Source organism: Jaculus jaculus, chromosome 9, assembly GCF_020740685.1.
Source record: "Jaculus jaculus isolate mJacJac1 chromosome 9, mJacJac1.mat.Y.cur, whole genome shotgun sequence".
Classification (NCBI taxonomy): domain Eukaryota; kingdom Metazoa; phylum Chordata; class Mammalia; order Rodentia; family Dipodidae; genus Jaculus; species Jaculus jaculus.
The window spans coordinates 11,451,352-11,470,488 of NC_059110.1; the positions used below are offsets into that span (position 1 = coordinate 11,451,352).

The 19,137-nt window shown below is 43.3% G+C and overlaps 1 protein-coding gene across 1 annotated transcript in view; it reads left to right on the forward strand.

Moving 5' to 3' along the window:
* The window catches only part of Nox3 (NADPH oxidase 3), a 73,614-nt gene that overhangs the window by 35,210 nt on the left and 19,267 nt on the right, over window positions 1-19,137 (forward strand). Inside the window, exons 10-11 of the mRNA XM_004651111.3 lie at window positions 5,555-5,717; window positions 17,465-17,611. Of these exons, the coding sequence (XP_004651168.2) occupies window positions 5,555-5,717; window positions 17,465-17,611 (310 nt within the window). The remainder of the gene's footprint in view (window positions 1-5,554; window positions 5,718-17,464; window positions 17,612-19,137) is intronic.

Below are 19,137 nucleotides of genomic sequence, written 5' to 3' on the forward strand. Positions count from 1 at the left end.
CAGTCTCTCTTTTATTTTGATGTCATATATTTTCCTCTTTCTATGATGGTCTGTGTAGATGGTGTCAGGCACTGTGAGGTGATGGACATCCAGGCCATTTTGTGTCTGGGGGAGCACGTTGTAAGAAGTCCTACTCTTCCTTTGGCTCTTACATTCTTTCTGCCACCTCTTCTGCAATGGGCCCTGAACCATGGAAAGTGTGATAGAGATATTTCAGTGCTGAGCACTCCTCTGTCAACTTCTTCTCAGCACCATAATGCCTTCTGAGTCATCTCAAGGTCACTGCCATCTGAAAAGAGAAGGTTCTCTAACCAAAAGAGAGAGTAGCATTAATATGTGGGTATGAGCATTAAGAGAAGAGCTTCCTGGGCTGTTTGGTGAGCATAGAACATACATTCAGCCAGTCAGCAGCAGACATTACATCCGTAGGGCTCATGACTACCCCTGTTGTAGGTTTTCAGTATCAGGGATGTATCCGCCACCCCCATGGAGCGGGCCTCCATTCAAATTAGAGGGAAGTTGGTTTCCCCCGTAACAGATGTACCACTATTGCAACCATTGGCTCATTTGGCCTTGCTGGATAAATATAAAGCTTGCAGTGTCCACTGTTGGGTATCTTCACTGGTGAGTTCTCTCTCCTATTGAACTGCATGCAGTGTGGCTTTTTCCAGGTTTCTGTCAGCTGGTCTAAATGGAGAAGGTTTTTGGCTCAGCTCTGGCAGGGTTTCTCAGTGACCTTGTATGTGGAATATTCAGCAATAGGGTCTTACCATCTATTCCTGGTGGGAAGCCAAGGGCCTTAGCAATGGCCTGTAATGTTTTGGGGACATCAGGGACCTCCCTGGCCAACAACTCACTGAAAGGTATCCCATCCCTGGCACTGAAATTTTCTAGTAACCATCTATGTCTCCTGTGTGTTCCATTGTCCAAACAAGTAGTTTTCCATATGACTTATTTATATCCTCTTAGATTTTGAGTAGCCCTCCCTCCACCTTTTCTTTACTCAGTCTCTTTCCATGACCTCACTTAGGCCTTTTTACCCCAATTAATCTGTTCTTCTACTTACATATATACAATACCATCCTATTAAATCCCCCTCCCTCCCTTTCTCTTCCCTTTATATCGCTTTTCTAGCTTACTGGCCTCTGATACTGAATTTTCTTCCTACACACATAGAATTCCAGTCATCTGTAGCTAGGATCCACATATGAGAGAGAACATGTGGCGCTTGGCTTTCTGGGCCTAGGTCACCTCACTTAGTATAATACTTTCCAGGTCCATCCATTTTCCTGCAAATTTCATAACTTCATTTTTCTTTACCGCTGAGTAGAACCCCATTGTATAAATGTGCCACATCTTCATTATCCACTCATCAGTTGAGGGACATCTACGCTGGTTTCATTTCCCAGCTATTGTGAATAGAGCAGCAATAAACATGGTTGAGCACGTACCTCTAAGGTAATGAGATGAGTCCTTAGACTATATGCCTAGGAGTGCTATAGCTGGGTCGTATGGTAGATCTTTTTTTAGCTGTCTCAGGAACCTCCACACTAATTTCCACAATGACTGGACCAGATTGCATTCCCACCAACAGTGTATTTTTCTGCAGCCTCACCAGCATTTCTGTTCATTTTTTTTCATGATGGTAGCCAATCTGACAGGAGTGAGATGCAATCGCAACATAGTTTTAATCTGCATTTCCCTGATGACTAGGGATGTAGAACATTTTTTTAGATGATTATATGCCATCTGTGTTTCTCCTTTTGAGAACTCTCTATTTAGCTCCATAGCCCATTTTTTAGTTGGGTTGTTTGATTTCTTATTATTTAGTTTTTTGAGTTCTTTGTATATCTTAGATATTAATCTTCTACCAGATGTATAGCTGGCAAAGATTTCTCTCATTCTGTGGGTTGCCTCTTTGCTCTTTTCACAGTGTCTTTTGCGTACAAAAGCTTCCTAATTTCATGAGGTCCCAGCTGTTAATCTGTGGTTTTATTGCCTGAGAAATTGGGGTTAATTCAGGAAGTCTTTGCCAAGACCAACATGTTGAAGGGTTCCCTCTACTTTTTCCTCTAGCAGTTTCAGAGTTTCAGGTTAATATTAAGGTCTTTGATCTATTTGGACTTAATTCTTATACATGGAGAGAGAGAATAATCTATTTTCAACCTCCTACAGATAAATATCCAGTTTTTCCAGCACCATTTGCTGAAGAGGTTGTCTTTTCTCCAATGAGTATTTTGGGCATTTTTGTCAAAGATCAGGTGGCTATAGCCAACCAGACTTACATCTGGGTCCTCTATTCTGTTCCATTGATCTACATGTCTGCTTTTGTTCCAGTACCATGCTGTTTTTGTTACTATGGCTCTGTAGTGTAGATTAAAATCAGGTATGGTGATACCACCAGCCTTAATTTTGTTGCTCAAAATTGTTTTAGATATATGAGTTTTTGCTTTTTTTTTTTTTTTTTTTTTTTGCTTCCAAACAAATTTTTGGATTGGATTTTTTTCTATTTGCATGGAGAACGCCATTGGAATTTTGATGGGGATTACATTAAATGTGAAAATTGCTTTTGGTAAGATTTCCATTTTCACAATATTGATTCTTCTGATCCAAGAACAAGGGATGTTTTTCCATTTCCTTGTGTCTTCTGCAATTTCTCACTTGAGTCTTTTAAAGTTTTCATTGTAAAGATCCTTCACTTCCTTGGTTAGGTTTATTCCAAGGTACTTTTTTTTTCCATGCAATTGTGAATGGGAGCAATTCTCTGATTTCATCCTCTCTGTGTTTGTTGTCAGCATATAGGAAGGCTACTGATTTCTGTGTGTTTATTTTGTATCCTGCTACATGGCTATAGGTGTTTATCAGCTCTAACAGAGCAAATGGTTCTTATTTCAAAGAGGTGAGGTAGGAGGTTAACGGGCTGGAGGTGGAGGTGCTGCTACTATAAGTAACAAGAAGCCAGGGGTCATGGGTGCTGGAAGGAGTCATTTCCTACTGTTTATTATTATAAAGTCAGGATCTGAATTGAAGGGTGACAGCTAAACAGAACTGAAAGCAAGAATTGTCTAATTGAAGCCAATTGAGAAATAGGATGATGTGAGGTTCCCCTTGGATCAACTATTTCAAGAAAATCCTGGGATGTGGTTCTCAGAAAGGGAAAAGGTAAGAGCTGTCAGAAGAGAGATTTGAGTAAGAAATGAGAAATAAAGAAAAAATCTCAAACCTGCCCTGAATACAACGACATACCCTATAGATCAGCGTCAAAACACAGCCACCTCTCGGAGAGACAGAAGGAAGGATTCTCAGTTCTGAAGAGGTATAAATTCATTATAAATTTCTGTGGGCTTTGTGACACCATTCTCTAAATTTTTTAAATTGATGTCAAACAAATCCCAAAGGTGACTAATTATAAAAATAATCAAAAATAAGACATTTTAATCCATGAGCAATTTTTCTCTCTCTTTTTCTGTCTCTCTCTCTCTCCTTTATTCTCCTTTATCTAATTATTCTAATTATTTATAAAATAATCTACTGAGGGCTAAGATATTAGCACTTTCTGGTTAATGACCTTTTATTTTTATTCTTCCATTTCCATATATCAATATGTAATAAAGCCTTATTAATTAAGATTAACTTGAGGAGAGTTCATTTGAATTATTAGAAAGTCTGGGATACAGAATATTTTTAAATAAATCCATTTGAACTTTCATGAACACATAGTCAAACCCAAACGGGCCAACCTTGTGTGCCTCTGACAGGCACTCCTCAGGGAATGATCATGAATAACTTAGAAACCTTTTAATTTGCATATCTTTGTTCATATGTAAATGTGTACTTTTGGAATAGTTTGAGTTATTTAATACATTCTGCCTACTGAAATCCTCTAAACAATCCCTACACAATTGATTCAACAAATTGCTATTGGACATTGCCTTGACGTGTAGTAAGGTACTCCGTTACACTGATGGGCAGAGGCAGACCCGGCTCCCACGTCCCATAGACCTGGAAGCTCAGACATCAAAGAGGATGTCATTTGTGTGCAGCCACACTAAAAGACACTAAAATTCTAGCAATGGTGAGAGAGCGTATGTGGTGCTATGAATCACATGAGGGAGTTTAACCTAGTCTAAGGGGCTCAGGAGCCTTCTCTGGGGATGTACTGATAAGAAAAGGACCCAGAGGAAGGGTACCTGTTAGCCAAGTAAGAAGAGAGAGGAGACCTGTTATTCTTCCCTGTGGTAGAAGATGATCCTGTGTTTTAGGAAATAAAAGAAAAGCCAATGCGGGGAACTGGTGAGAAGAGACAGAAAAGAATCAGGGTGCACCCACATAGGACTCTGCTAGAGACCATCGTCTTTAGTGAAATGATATATTGCATTCCCTTCTTAAAATATTTTTTATTTTTATTTATTTATTTGAGAGAGAAAGAGAGAGAGAGGGAGAGAGAGAATGGGTGTGCCAGGGCCTCCAGCCACTGCAAACGAACTACAGATGCGTGCACCCCCTTGTGCATCTGGCTGGAACATAGGTCCTGGGGAATAGAGCCTAGAATCGGGGTCCTTAGGCTGCACAGGCAAGCACTTAACCACTAAGCCATCTCTCCAGACCGTATATTTCATTCTCATACAGAAAAATTGCTAAGTAAAGACAAGATGTCTTTGCTGGACTATAGAGATGCCTTAGAAGTGGAGGCATTTGCCTGCAAAGCCCAAGGACCCAGGTTCGATTCCCTGGTGCCCACATAAGCCAGATGCACAAGGTGGTGCATGCGTCTGGAGTTTGTTTGCAGTGTCTAGAGGCCCTGACATGCCCATTCTCACTATCTGCCTCTTCCTTTCTCTCTGTCAAGCTCTCTCCCTCCTCCCTTTCTCTCTCAAATAAATAAAATATTTTTAAAAAAATTTTTAAAGTCTTTGCTGACCCTAGCCTAATGATCAGAGAATAGTTTTAGTAAGTAAAATCTCAAATTGAATTTTTCAAGTTCTATATAACTGATAAGTAATTTCCAAATTACATCTATGCCAAACAAATGGCTTTCATTAGACCAAAAGTATATAAAAACACTAAGATGCGCAACCAAACAGATGGACACAGGGAGAATGTCATTAGGAAAAGGAAATATAAGCTTTCTAAACTATCTCGAAGCTTCTTTTTGCCTTTAGACGGCAGCTGGTGGGTCTGGGGGAGAGAGGCAGGAAGGCTTCCTACCAGGCTGCATGCTGGTCAGAGCCAAAACACACTCCTGTGACGTCTAATGAGAGCAAGCCGTGTAGAAGGGGCATGAGCCACCACAGAAGACGGCAGGCTGTGTCCCTTCAGGAACGGCCCCTAACCACAGCGATCTGGTGCCCTCCTATGAGGTGGAGCCCTCAAGCTTAAACCAAGCTCCCAACTGGAGCATGTTTGAACACTCCAGCAACCTCTTGGCCCACATTTTCTGACCCACCCTATTAAAAAAAAAAAAAAAAAAAAAAAAACACTGGTTTGGAATGATGCTGTATTCAAGAATAAGGTGTTTTGAAGAGGTCCAATGGGCTGCACCGTGTCATTGCAGGATAGCGGTGGATGGGCCCTTCGGATCTTCCCTGACAGATGTGTCTCACTACCCTGTGAGCGTGTGCATTGCGGCGGGTATTGGAGTCACTCCCTTCGCCTCTCTGCTGAAGTCCATGTGGTTCAAGTGCTGTGAGTCTCAGAGCCTCCCAGAGCTGAACAAGGTAGGGAGAAATCATTAGTTCACCCTTCTATGGAGTGAAAGGTTCAATGTCCTTCTATCTATCATCTGCCGATTCTTGGGGAGGATTTTAATTAACTATGAGGGATAAACTCAAGGATCCTTAACTATACTTATGTTCTTTAAAAAAAAAATCTCCATCCAGTCTTACATTTATGAGAAGGGTTATGTCTAATCTTGTTAAAGATGACAAGACATAAATTTTATTGCTTCATTGCCATTACAGGACATGTAATTGCTCATCTCAATAAAATGTGGGCAGGCTACAAATGGCTGTGTGACCAGGCAGCCGTCGTTAGTCATGCTAACAGGAAACCTTCCCTTGGGCTTCTTGTTCAGTACTGTGGTTGGAAACTGAATTCTAGATCTTCCTCTTGTGACCTCTCTTGAGATATGTTGGCTCTCTCACAATGTTTTTTTTTTTTGTTGTTTGTTTGTTTTATTTTATTTTATTTTAGTTGATGTTCAGCAATGAGGAACTTGAAAAATATTAGAACAAGAATTTGAATGTAGGTCTTTCTGATGCTAAAGACCATCATCATCTTTCCTCCACACACTAGATGAGAGAGACAAAGCAGGACAGCCACTGTTTTGCATGTTTGGGTATCAGAGCAAGGTTTTTACTCACCCCAAGCTTGCTGTCTACCAACTAAAACCCACTTTCAGAGGTGGTTTTCATTGCTTCATGGATGCTTCCATGACAGCGAAGATCACATCATGCTTCACACAGAGACAGTAAGAAGTGTGCATCTCCCTTTCACTTATTCACTCAGCCCATATTTATTCAACACCTACCATGAGCCAGACTCTCCCATACAGGCATGAAAGAACCCAGCCCACACCTGATTTCTTTTTTTTTTTTTTTAATTTTTTATTTATTTGAGAGCGACAGACACAGAGAGAAAGACAGATAGAGGGAGAGAGAGAGAATGGGCGCACCAGGGCTTCCAGCCTCTGCAAACGAACTCCAGACGCGTGCGCCCCCTTGTGCATCTGGCTAACGTGGGACCTGGGGAACCGAGCCTCGAACCGGGGTCCTTAGGCTTCACAGGCGAGCGCTTAACCGCTAAGCCATCTCTCCAGCCCCCACACCTGATTTCTGACGGCCTCTCTTTGTCTCTTCCTCTTCTTGCTGTCCCCCTGCTGTATCACACAGCTTCTTTTCATGTCTGAAGAGTGACAAAAGTGGGCTGACGAGATGGCTCACTGGGCAAAGTGCTTGCTCCACAGCGTGAGGAGCTGAGTTTAATCTCTAGCAGCCTCAAAAATGCAGCCCGTGCCTGCTGTCTCATTGTTGATGAGGAGCCTGAAGGACCCTTGCAGCTTTCTGGGTAGGTGGTCTAGCCCAGTTAGTGAACTCCAAATTCAGTGAGAGACCCTGTCTCAAAAAATAAGGTCACGGGCTGGAGAGATGGCTTAGCGGTTAAGCGCTTGCCTGTGAAGCCTAAGGACCCCGGTTCGAGGCTCCGTTCCCCAGGTCCCACGTTAGCCAGATGCACAAGGGGGCGCACGCGTCTGGAGTTCGTTTGCAGTGGCTGGAAGCCCTGGCGCGCCCATTCTCTCTCTCTCCCTCTATCTGTCTTTCTCTCTGTGTCTGTCGCTCTCAAATAAATAAATAAATAAATGGCATGTGCCACCACGCCCAGTAGGTTTAAAAAAAAAAAAATAATAAGGTCAAAGGCTGCAGAGATTGCTCAGTGTTTAAGGCGCTTGCCAGCAAAGCCTAAAGACCCAGGTTCCGTTCCCCAGTACCCACATAAAGTCAGATACACAAAGTGGCACATGCATTTGGAGTTCATTTGCAGTGGCTTCAGGCCCTAGCATGCCCATTCTTTCTCTCTCCCTCAAATTGATTAATTAATTTTTTAAAATAAGGTCTGGAAAATGACCCAGTGGGCAACGCTGTTTACTTGCAAAGACCACCAGCCCAAGTTTCATTCCCCAACACCCATGTAAATCCAGATACAAAATGTGCAGCAAGCATCTGGTGTTCATTTGCAGTTGCAAGAGACCCTCCTTCACCCACGCATCCCAATAAATACAACTTTTATATTATGATTTTGCAATTATATTATATAATATAAATGTAAAAAGATAAGTGGAGGGCGATGGATGAAGACACAGATCATTGACCTCTGGCTTCCACGTGCAAGCGTGCGCGTGCGTGCATACATGTACCCACACCCACACTGGACACACCCAAAGGGTCACACAAAGCCTTTTCTTTCTCCCTGAGCAATGTAAGCTTCTGGAAATTGGCCTCTCTCCCCTTCGCTGGTAGGCATATGTGAGTCGCTGAGTCAGGACTTGCGCATGAATCTCTGATTTCCACTTCAAAGCTCTCACGCAGGGGAAAAAAAATAAAGTGACTTTCCCATGCTATTGAGAGTTTAGGTTGATGATTACGCTTACACCCAGCTCCTTGGAGTCTGCCCGTGTGAGCACAAGTTTAGGAAGCTTCTCTGCTTTGAAGCAACTTTGCTCTGTGTGAATGCAGCTATCATTATTAGGCTTACGTAACTAATATTTGTCAGGGCCGCCCACATGCTTTTGAGATATAAATATTATTCCTTCCACTGAACTGTCAGCATCTATATAATTTTGAGAGTGCAACAAAGCAGAGCAGTGCATACGCATCTAGTAGCATCTTCACAGTCTTGGGTCTGGGCTACAGTTTTTAAAGGCTGTTCTCTCTTATCCCCAGAAGGACGGCAATGCAGCATAGGAATTGAGACCTGGCACTTTAAGCCTAAATAGCTAACTACAATTTGGTGAAATGTTCTCCTCCATGTGTAAAATACCACTTGGCCCTAAAGGCACACATTTGTATGTTCAAACCTCAATTTGCAACTCTATAGCAAAAAAAGAAAAAGAAAGAAAAAAAGAAATTTTTTTTAAAAAGGAGTGGGCTAGAGAGATGCCTTAGTGGTTTGTTTGCAAAACCAAAGGACTCAAGCCTGATTCCCCAGTACCCACATAAAGCCAGATTCACAAGGTGGCACATGTATCTGGAGTTCATTTGCATTGGCCAGAGGCCCTGGTGTACCCATTCTCTCTCTATCTGCCTCTTTCTCTGTCTAATAAATAAATAAAATAATTTTTAAAGTTTTTGTTTTAATTTATTAGAGACAGAGAGAGAATGGGTGCACCAGGGCCTCCAGCCACTGCAAACGAACTCCAGATGCATGTGCTACCATGTACATCTGGCTTATGTGAGACCTGGAGAATCAAACCTGGTTCCTTAGGCTTCACAGGCAGGCACCTTAACCTCTAAGCCATTTCTGCAGCCCAAATGAAATATTTTCTTAAAGAGTGCCCCAGGGCTGGAGAGATGGCTTAGCAGTTAAGCACTTGCCTGTGAAGCCTAAGGACCTCAGTTCGAGGCTCGATTCCCCAGGACCCACATTAGCCAGATGCACAAGGGGGCGCATGTGTCTGGAGGTCGTTTGCAGTGGCTGGAGGCCGTGGCGCGCCCATTCTCTCTATCCATCTGCCTCTTTCTTTCTCTGTCTGTTGCTCTCAAATAAATAAATAAAAATAAACAAAAAAAAAAATAAGAGTGCCCCAAAGTTTTCCCCATTGTTGACATTGCACACAGCATTTTTTTTTTTTCCTTGAGACAAGGTCTCACACTGTAGCCCAGCTGCAATCCTCCTGCCTCCGCCTCCCAAGTGTTGGGTTTTCAGGCATGAGATACTGTGCCTTGCTGGTGTCTCCTCTGCCATTAAGTCTAAATTCCTATCAACGAAAAATGCAGGCACATACCCAGTAAGACAGCAGCTTCTCTTTGGGGTTCGTAAACAGCACTTTCTACTTGAAGCTGTCATTTAAAAAATGTCTTTGTTTCTGTCTCTTATTTTTACAGACTTAAGAGGGGATGGGGAGTGAAAGGAAGAGGAGTGGTCACAGATAGACTCCCCAAGAAGGCAGAATAACAATAAATACAAAGACAGCTTGCTGGGGGTGAGGAGGGGAGTGGTAGGGAAATGTTGTGCTACATGAGAGGAATATTCTCAACACAGAAACGCAAACCTCAGTAAGCTGAAGGGAGAAGAGAATAGCGGGATTGTGTGAGAGGTAGAGGGAGATGCGGGTGGTTGCGGGATCTCTGATGCAATGTGGAGGTAGCCATGTGCTGAGGGCAGAAACTGCCCTGTGGTGATAAAAGTCCTCCGACTCCTGCCTAACGGGTATGATTAATTCTACATCACACTCAATTTGTGAAAAGGGCTCTTGAAAAAAATTAGGACAGTTTGCTTGTGCAAACTGTCAAGATGATGAATGAAATAGGTGTGTGTGAATGGGGATGGAGGGGGGAGGCTGCTGACATAAATATATTGGCTTACACATTTTAGTTCTCCCCAATATCACAGCCTGGTAGAAGGAACCGAGGTATGTGCCAACGGGGAGATTTGGTTCATTTTCTTAACTACATACGCAATCTTCAGACTACAATAAAATATATTATAGAAAAACTGGGATAACCTAATTTCTTCATAAATTTCTCTCCTCATCAGCTCAATAATAGATAATGGTGATAATGGGTATTTATAGTGGGTCCCATGCAAAATGGCCTTTGGGTTCTTAACCTAATATAATAAACAAATAATTCAAATAAAAAGACAGGATGGGCCACCGGGAATAAGGGAAGAAGGCCAAAAAAGACAAAAATCCATACTCTACTTAAAGATATTAATAAGACAAAGAAGGGCATGCTCTCTTTCCTAATGAATGAAAAATGCATTTAATTTAATCTGTTTAGTTTGAGAAATTATTTACTTTCACCTTCCCCTCTCACTGGAGCTCTGCATACTTCTGGAATTGATCACCCACCTCTCCCAGCCTCCGAGATCTGCGATCAATTGAGCCCAGAGGCTACAGCCATGTTTGCCTCTCCTGAACATTATGTGGTCTCCCTACTTTCGTTAGGTGACCTCAAAAGACTCTAGTGCTCCCTAGGTCTTACCGTTGCCCTTTGGGGAGATAATAGTGTGAGCACTTGCAGCATTTTGGTCTATTAATCCTACAAGTCCCCCATGTGAAAGATTCAAATAAAAAATACACAGTCAAAAGTCTCCCTTTAGGGGCTGGAAAGATAGCTCAGTGGGGAGAGTGCTTCCCCCGTAAGCATTCTTCTGTAAGACCTGAGTTTGATTCCCAAAACCCATATAAAAATGTCAAGGGACTGGAGAGATGGCTTAGCGGTTAAGTGCTTGCCTGTGAAGCCTAAGGACCCTGGTTCGAAGCTCGACTCCCCAGCACCCACATAAGCCAGATGCATAAGGTGGCACATGCATCTGGAGTTTATTTGTAATAGCTGGAGGCCCTGGTGTGCCCATTCCGTGTCTCTCTCTCTCTCTCTCTCTCTCTCTCTCTCTCTCTCTCTTCCTCCCTCCCTCCCTCCCTCTTTCTCTCTCTGTCAGCTGCTCTCAAATAAATAATTAAAAATGCAAACCATGGCAGTGCAGAGCTGTAATACCAGCACTGGGGAGGCCTAGACAGAGGGTCCCTGCAGCTTGCTGACCTGCCCCTCAAGTCTATCTGGGCACCTGAAGACCAAGGAGAAATTCTGTCTCAAAATAAGGTGGACAGTGTTCCTGGGGATGACCCCCAAGATTTACAAACACATGCACACACGGAAACACACATAATTTAATTAATTAATTAATTAAATTTAAATCTCCTTGTTCTTTTCATCTCTCTCAACAACTAACTACTGCCCCAGTCGACCCCCAGGCAGGCTCCACTAAGCAACTGTGTTCATCTCACCCCACCCCTTGTCAACACACTGGCACCCACAGACCCCACACGGATGTGGAGGGTGACCAGGGTTGCAGAGCTGTGTGAGCTGTGGGGACAGGGAGTGTCATGCCATTTGTTTCGGCTTTGGTCTCCATTAAAATATGGCTTGGGGGGGGGGGTGGTGCTGGAGAGATGGCTTAGCGGCTAAGGTACTTGCCTGCAAAGCCCAAGGATCCCTGTTCGATTCTCCAGGACTCACGTAAGCCAGATGCACAAGGGGGCACATGCATCTGGGGTTCATTTGCAGTGGCTGGAGGCCCTGGCATGTCCATTCTCTCTCTCTCTCTCTCTCTCTCTCTCTCTCTCTCTCTCTCTCTCTGTCTGTCTGTCTCTCTCTCTCTAATAAATTTTTTAAAAAATAAAAATCATTCTCTAAAAACATATGGCTTGGAGTTCTGTCAACATTGATGTCAAATGATCTGTTTCATTTTATTCGCTGCCTGGGTGCTCCATAGAATGCCTAGCCTGCCATCTCGTTAAGCATTCTACTATTCAAAAACATTTCAGTTGCCCAACGAGGATTACTTGCTGTACATAGGACAAATGCACACAGAAGCGGCCAGTCCTAGACTGCGGGGGCAAAGCGACAATATAGTCACGAGATAGTTAACATTCAGTCATAACAACTGCAGGGAAAAAATCTTGGGGCTGCAGAGATGGCTAAGTGGTTAAAGGCACTTGCTTACAAAGCTTTCCAGCATGAGTTCAACTCCCCAGTGCCCATGTAAAACCAGATGCACTAAGTGGCACATGTGTTTGCTGTTTGTTTGTAGTGGCAAGAGGTCCTGGTGCTCCCGCACTCCCATATTCTCTCTCTCTCTCTCTCTCTCTCTCTCTCCTTGTAAATAAATAAAAATAAAATATATTTTTTTAAAAAAATTAAAAATGCTGGGCAGGATGGCACATACCTTTAATCCCAGCACTTGGGAGGCAGAGATAGGAGGATTGCTATGAGTTCAAGGCCACCCTGAGACTACATAGTGAATTCTAGGTCAGCCTGGGCTACCTTGAAAATCCAAAAATAAAAAATAAATAAATAAAAAAAATCTTAAGGATGAAAAGTGACATACAATGCCCAGCCCCAGTTTACCAGGAAGCCAATTTTTGAAATCCTATTGCTTTAACACCAGGAGTTTTACACGTTAGGGAGACTTAATAGTTTGAAGCAATATACTTTTGTGTTAATTTCCTTCTATGCTACTGTATTCAGCAGGATTGCTTGACGATATCATAGCTGAGCAAAAGCTTAGACAGTACTAGCCACTGCTCACTGAGGAGGCCTGGCTTTCTAAGCAGCATTCACGGGCTGTATCTTTCAGACAGAAAAGTGCTTGCTTTACATGATAGTCAAGCTCTCCTCTAGGCAGAGGCTCCACCCCCAAGCTTCCATGGAACTTTGGTTTGGGCCATGCCTTCTAGACAACACTGGGCAGAGGTGACTTGTCTGGACAGAGGCAAGTCACACTGCAGCCCGCGGGAGAAGTCGGGGAGGTAGCAAAGTCAAGGCTCCCCTGAAATACCTCCACAGGGGTTTAGCACACTCAGAGCTTGAGGTGAACTTTCCCTAAGCAGGGTTCCTCTTGAAAGACTAGGTAACTATTATCTGTGCTAAACTTCCAGTATTTTAAAGAAATTACATTTTTATATTTTATTTTTATTTATTTATTTGAGAGAGAGAGAATGGACATGACAGGGCTTCTAGTCACTGCAGAGAAACTCCAGATGCATGTGCCACCATATGCATCTGGTTTATGTGGGTACTGGGGAATAGAATGTGAGTCTTTAGGCTTCACAGGCAAGCGCCTTAACCACTAAGCCATCTCTCCAGACCCTGAAATTCCAGTTTAAGACTAGTCCTCAAAATCAAGATTGGCATTCGCTCCTCTCAAGGACCATTGCCATAATTGGTCAGTGACCAGTAGGAACACAAGCCAAGTATGACCAGTGTCGCTTTCTCTCTCTGCCCTGCAATATGACATGATGCACGCTTACTCTGCTCACCTCTCCAAATGGTAGTCAAAATACTCACTGCACTAAGTGCTTCACGTTGTAGTCTTTCATCCTCACGATGACCTCACAAGCTGCTCTGCGCGTGGATCCTTGCTGGGTCATCTAGGCTCGAGTTAAACAGCCTTCTTCAGCTCCACAGTGCCTGCATGGTGAAGCACAGATTTCAGAAGACAGGTCCCAGAGCTCAGAGGCCCCCAATGCAGAAGGCCTGTGCTGTGGTTCAACCTAAACCTGTGTTGTGAACGTGAAGTAGGTTTCATAGGATCAGGTGTTTGAATACCTCGCTCATGGCTGGTAAGACATTTGGGAAGGTTGTAGAGCCTTTAGGAGGTGCAATCTTAAAAAAAAAAAAAAAAAAAAAAAAAACTTGGGATGGAGAGATGGCTTCCTGGTTAAGGTGCTTGCCTGCAAAGCCAAAGGACCCAGGTTGGATTCCCCAGGACCTACGTAAGCCAGATGCACAAAGGGGCACATGTATCTGGAGTTTTTCTGCAGCAGCTAGAGGCCCTGGCACACCATTCTCTCACTCTCCTTCTCTCTGCCTATTTCTCTCTCTCTCCCTCAAATAAATAAAAACAATTAAAATATTTAAAAAAAAAAAACATTTTGTTTATTTGTTAGTAAAGAGGTGGGGAGAGAGGATGGTTGTGAACCAGGGCCTCTTGTTGCTGTCAACGAATTCCAAGTGTGTGTATCACCATGTGTATCTGGCCTTATGTGAGTCCTGGGGAATTGAACCCTGGCCAGCGGGCTTTACAAGCAAATGCCCTTAACTGCTCAGCCATCTCCTCAGCCCAGTGGGTTGAATCTTACGATAGGAAACGGGTCTCTGGGCACAAGCCTTCAGGTTTTATAGCCTTGCCTCACTTCCCGTTCCTTCCTCCCTGACTCTGACTGCGGGTGCAGTTGTGACTAGCTGCCTCCCGCCCCTGCCACAGGCCTTCCCAACCATGACGGGCTGTATTCCCCTCAAGGCAGAGGAAACCCACTCCCTTTTATTGCTTCTGGACAGATATGTGATCACAGCAGTGAGAAGACTAATGGACACCACCGGAGTCCTCATGGACGCTTCCTCTTCTTCTCTGCAGTAGTGTTGGGTCATAAACAAATCGTATTTTCCCATTCATCCTCCGAAAGAAAGAAATCGTTTTTTAATATGAAGAGCTGGCTCGGTCTTGTGTCCAGGCTGTGCCAAAAGCTTCCAATGACACTAATAGCCTAAAAGAATTTCACTCCCATTCACTCCACACAACCAAACCTAGCAGAAAAACAAACTGGCAACTTTTTCCATTTTCCAGAATTATCAAAACATTAACACAGGTCAATTTCCCACTGGCTCCAGATCACTTTGACCTGGTATAGATGAGCTGTGGAGGAACTCTTAACAGAAAAGTCCAGACTTTTGGAGCATAAGGATGGGACAAGATGAGAGAGAAAGAGAGAGAGAGAGAGCATGTGGCTCAGTCCCAGCCCTTCATGATAGACATGTCTGCACTAGATCAGGTCACTGTGGCTGGGAAGGCCACACGCACAGAGAAACCCTCCTAAGAGAATCCCAGAGTGGCCTCCTAAAGTAGCCACACCCTTATTATCTCTATAGGAATGTAGTGTAGCTTCGGTTATCATGGAAGCTCAGAAATTTATTTTACTGAGGACAACTTTCTGTTTAAGAGACTCTTAACCTTTGTGGGGTTATTTTTGTTTTGTTTTGGCTTTTTTTTTCCCCAGGTAGGGGTCTTGCTCTAGCCCAGCAACCTTTGGTATTTTTGCCCTCTGATATCTGTTGCAGAATTCTGAAATCTAGGCTTTGCACAGGGAACTAATTTTAGATTTGCTTTATTTTTAGAAACCAAAATGGGGTGAGGGTTGGAAAGCACAGATCATGGGGCTGTAGCCCATTGTTTGGGACATTTGTTCTGCCATTATCGATGCTCTTTCTCCTGGACCAAATGCTGAGGTGCAGCTTATGTGTCCCTTCACAGCAAGTGCCTCCTGCCATTGTAAAGATGAAAGGAGTCAAAGTAAATACCCCTTTCTTGTGTTCAAAGTCTCTTTGGCCTGAAGCCCTTCTGCTGGGACAATCCACTTTTCCTCCTTCTCTCTCACACTCTTGCCTGTGTCCTCATGACTCAATCACTGAGGCAAAAACACACAGCCAGTGCAAGGAAGCAGAAGTATAACCGGCCCAGCACATCCCAAGAGCAGGAAGGCACTGCTACGACCCAGAGAATAAAGACTTGTCATCACCTGGTAAACTCCGTGTTTTACATATTTGTGTATCATCTTCTCCAGGATACAAATGCCAGGAAGAACGGGCTTTTCAATCTATTTATGAAACTACAGAAAAGATCCCTGAAAGTATAGTCTTTAACTATTTATCTATCCGCCTACCTATCATTTATCTATCGTTCATCCATCCATCTGTCCTTTTGGCCCACTGTTATTGTTCCAAAAGTGTAGAGTGGTATGGGCCCATAGTAAACACTCGGACCCATGTGTGGGCCAGGGAACGAGTGAAGGAGCATCACCCTCTGCACGTGGGGATTCTTGGGGAACTCATGAGAGAAAGCTCTGGGCTCTACTGGGCACTGAAGCTGCCTGGAGGGGCTGAACACTGCACATTGGATAGAAAGGTGGAAACCAGGAATGCAGGGGTGCTCTTTTGGGGAGCAGTCATCATGCTTGGGGACTAAGGGTTCACTTATGCTGGGATGGGTGCTGTTCAGTGTTCTCCTCAGAAGGAGCTGTCCAACAATTATGTGGTCTCTGGCTCTTGAGATACAGGTTAGCTTTTCTGCCTTTGCTCTTCCCAGATGCTAATGTTATAAATTATAAAATATTATAAAGTCCTACATAAAGCTGAAGAGACGAGGGCAAGATGTTTGGACTTGAAATACATTCTGCGGCTTTCTTTTTCTCCTGAATTTGATTATTAATTAAATCTCGACTGCGAATCTGATTATATGATGGCGAGCATGCAGGCCGGCTGGCAGAGGAGGAGGCAAGCCAACCCTGGCTGTTAGCGAAGTTTCTATGTAGGGACATGCCAAGGCATCACCTGGAGTGGGGACCTGCCCGCACAGATGTTGTGAAACCCTATAGATGTCTCTTTGGGAGAAGGTGCGGGGAAGAGTGGTGGGCAGTGGGAGATGGGAATGTGAGAAAAAAGAAATCTAGAGAATTAACAGATTTGTCTCCTGGGGTTTCTTCCAGATGCAATTATCTAAAACTCAAAGCACAAAAGCCTGGGCTTTCTTTTAGCAAACCCAAGCTACTTCCTGTCACTTGCCATTTGCTCAACGTAGAGGGTTTAAAAAAAAAAAAGGATGAACTTCTTCCCAGACAGCATTTCACTACAGCAGTTGACACACAGGCACAGTCACCGGCTTTCTTGGACACTGATCGGTCTTGCTGAGAGGAAATTTCTGGCTTGAGTCTGCAATTACCATAATCTCCATTCTCCAGAGGCCCGGGCTGGTGAAGTGGATTAGTGCCCAAGCCTTCAGGGTCTCTGGAGAAAAAGAGTTGAAATCCTGAGCTTAGGTCATAAGGAAAGATGAAGGGGCTGGTCTAACGGCTTATCCCCTTTGGGGGGCAGTGAAAGGCACAGTGAGTTATGAGTATTAATCTTGCTCAGAAGAGACACAGCCAGAAGTGTGGTGCGTTGATCCTCATCCAGAGTCGCTGGCAAGGTCCCCAGACCCCTGACTCGCTGAATTCACTTTGGGCCTTTTCAAATACAATGTGATTTTTTTTTTCCCCGAAAGAAATCACAGTGCGATAGTTTGTTCACTGGCAGAGAGAAGCATATTATTTTGCAGAAGTGCCCATTTGGGCTCAAATAATTTAATGGAGATAAAGTAGTGTGCGATTATGGGCAGAGGAACACAGCAGCTCTCATACCTTCTTTCTTGACAGGTGTACTTGTACTGGATCTGCCGGGACGCCAGGGCCTTTGAGTGGTTTGCTGATCTCCTACTCTCTCTGGAAACGCAGATGAGTGAGCGAGGGAAAGCTCACTTGTTGAGTTACCATATATTCCTCACTGGCTGGAATGAAAATCAGGTAAACCAGCAAGACCAACCCCGTCCTTGCCTCACTCAAAGCAGAGTGAAGAGAGGAGGAGCCCACTGCAGTCGTGAGCCGCAGGCTTATCTGGTACCAGGGAAGAATTACTTTTTTTATGGTCTTAGAAAGAAAAATAAAAGAGTGAAATAAAATTAAACTAGGAACAGCTATTTAAGATGTTGCAATTAAAAAGACCTCTGGTTATCTTAGTGGGTTCTCCAGTTATCCAGTTCTCATCTTAGTGAGGAACAAAAACAAGGTAAGTGGGCTGGTAAAGAGAAGAAAACACAGAGATTGGAAAACCCCCAAAAGTTTGAATCTGTCATCTTCATAGTGACATCGTTAACCAGCCACATCGTCTGTTGAGCTCCTCATTGGTTCTTAGCTGCACACAATTAAACAGAAAAAAAGATTCCCCATTGTTTATATTTTGTCTTTTGTATTGAAAAGTGTATGAGTCAGAAAATAGCTATAGAGGCATGATCTGTCTAGAGATTTCTTTTCCATAGGGTGTTCTCAGAAATTGTGTTCATGTATCTTTATTTATTTACCTAAGATTCAGGTAGTCTTTGCTTGGCCAGGTGTTCTGCCAGGCATGGTATTCATGAAATGTGAACACTGAGTCTGACAAAAATAACACATGTCAAGACATCGATGACAACACTATTTCAATGTTGAAAATACTACCATGGTCAATGTATGAATGAAGACTATTGCATCTGAGTCCAGTAACTCTTCAAATATTGGTGTTAACAATGAAGTGGTTCCCAGGCTATGAAATTTGTATTTTAATCAGTACTTCCATATCCACCATCACTGGTACATACGTTTAAGGAAAGTGGATTTGAGCCATGGAGCTTTACAGTAATCACTAAATTTATAAATTAATGCTCAGCGCTACTATGCAGGGCCACACACACACACAAGCACACACACACACACACACACACAGAGAGAGAGAGAGAGAGAGAGAGAGAGAGAGAGAGAGAGAGAGAGATGGAGCATCATTGTAATTTGGCTCTGTGCTGCAAAATTGAAATTCAGAAGCTTTATGAATTTTTATAGTCTTATTTGCAGTCCTCCTTAAATATTTAATCCTCTGGGATAATTTGAATCATAGGTTTCTTGGGAACTAGGCTTGATACATCTTAATGAATTATATAGTGTTAATTATGTTTTCCAAACAAACATTTTCTTTATCCAAGTGGGATTTTTTTTTTTTTTTTTGATGGATGATCCATTTGGTGAAGTACAGATGAGCGTCTTGTCTCTTGCCTTTCCAGCCCCTTGTCTGCTCTTCTTCTTCTGAGGTAAATGAGTCCCAAGTGTCCACTTAGCCATGCCTTGACACTTGGGAGTTATGAGACTTTGATTCTAACAGAGACCTGAAGTCGATTTTGTGACAACACAATCCTGTCCTCTCCTATCGCTGCCCCTTTGGGAGTAGGGTATGAAATATTTTTTTTTTTCTAAATGCAAGTAAATTAAAACAGACATCTTAAAATTTTCCCATGACATGTTGG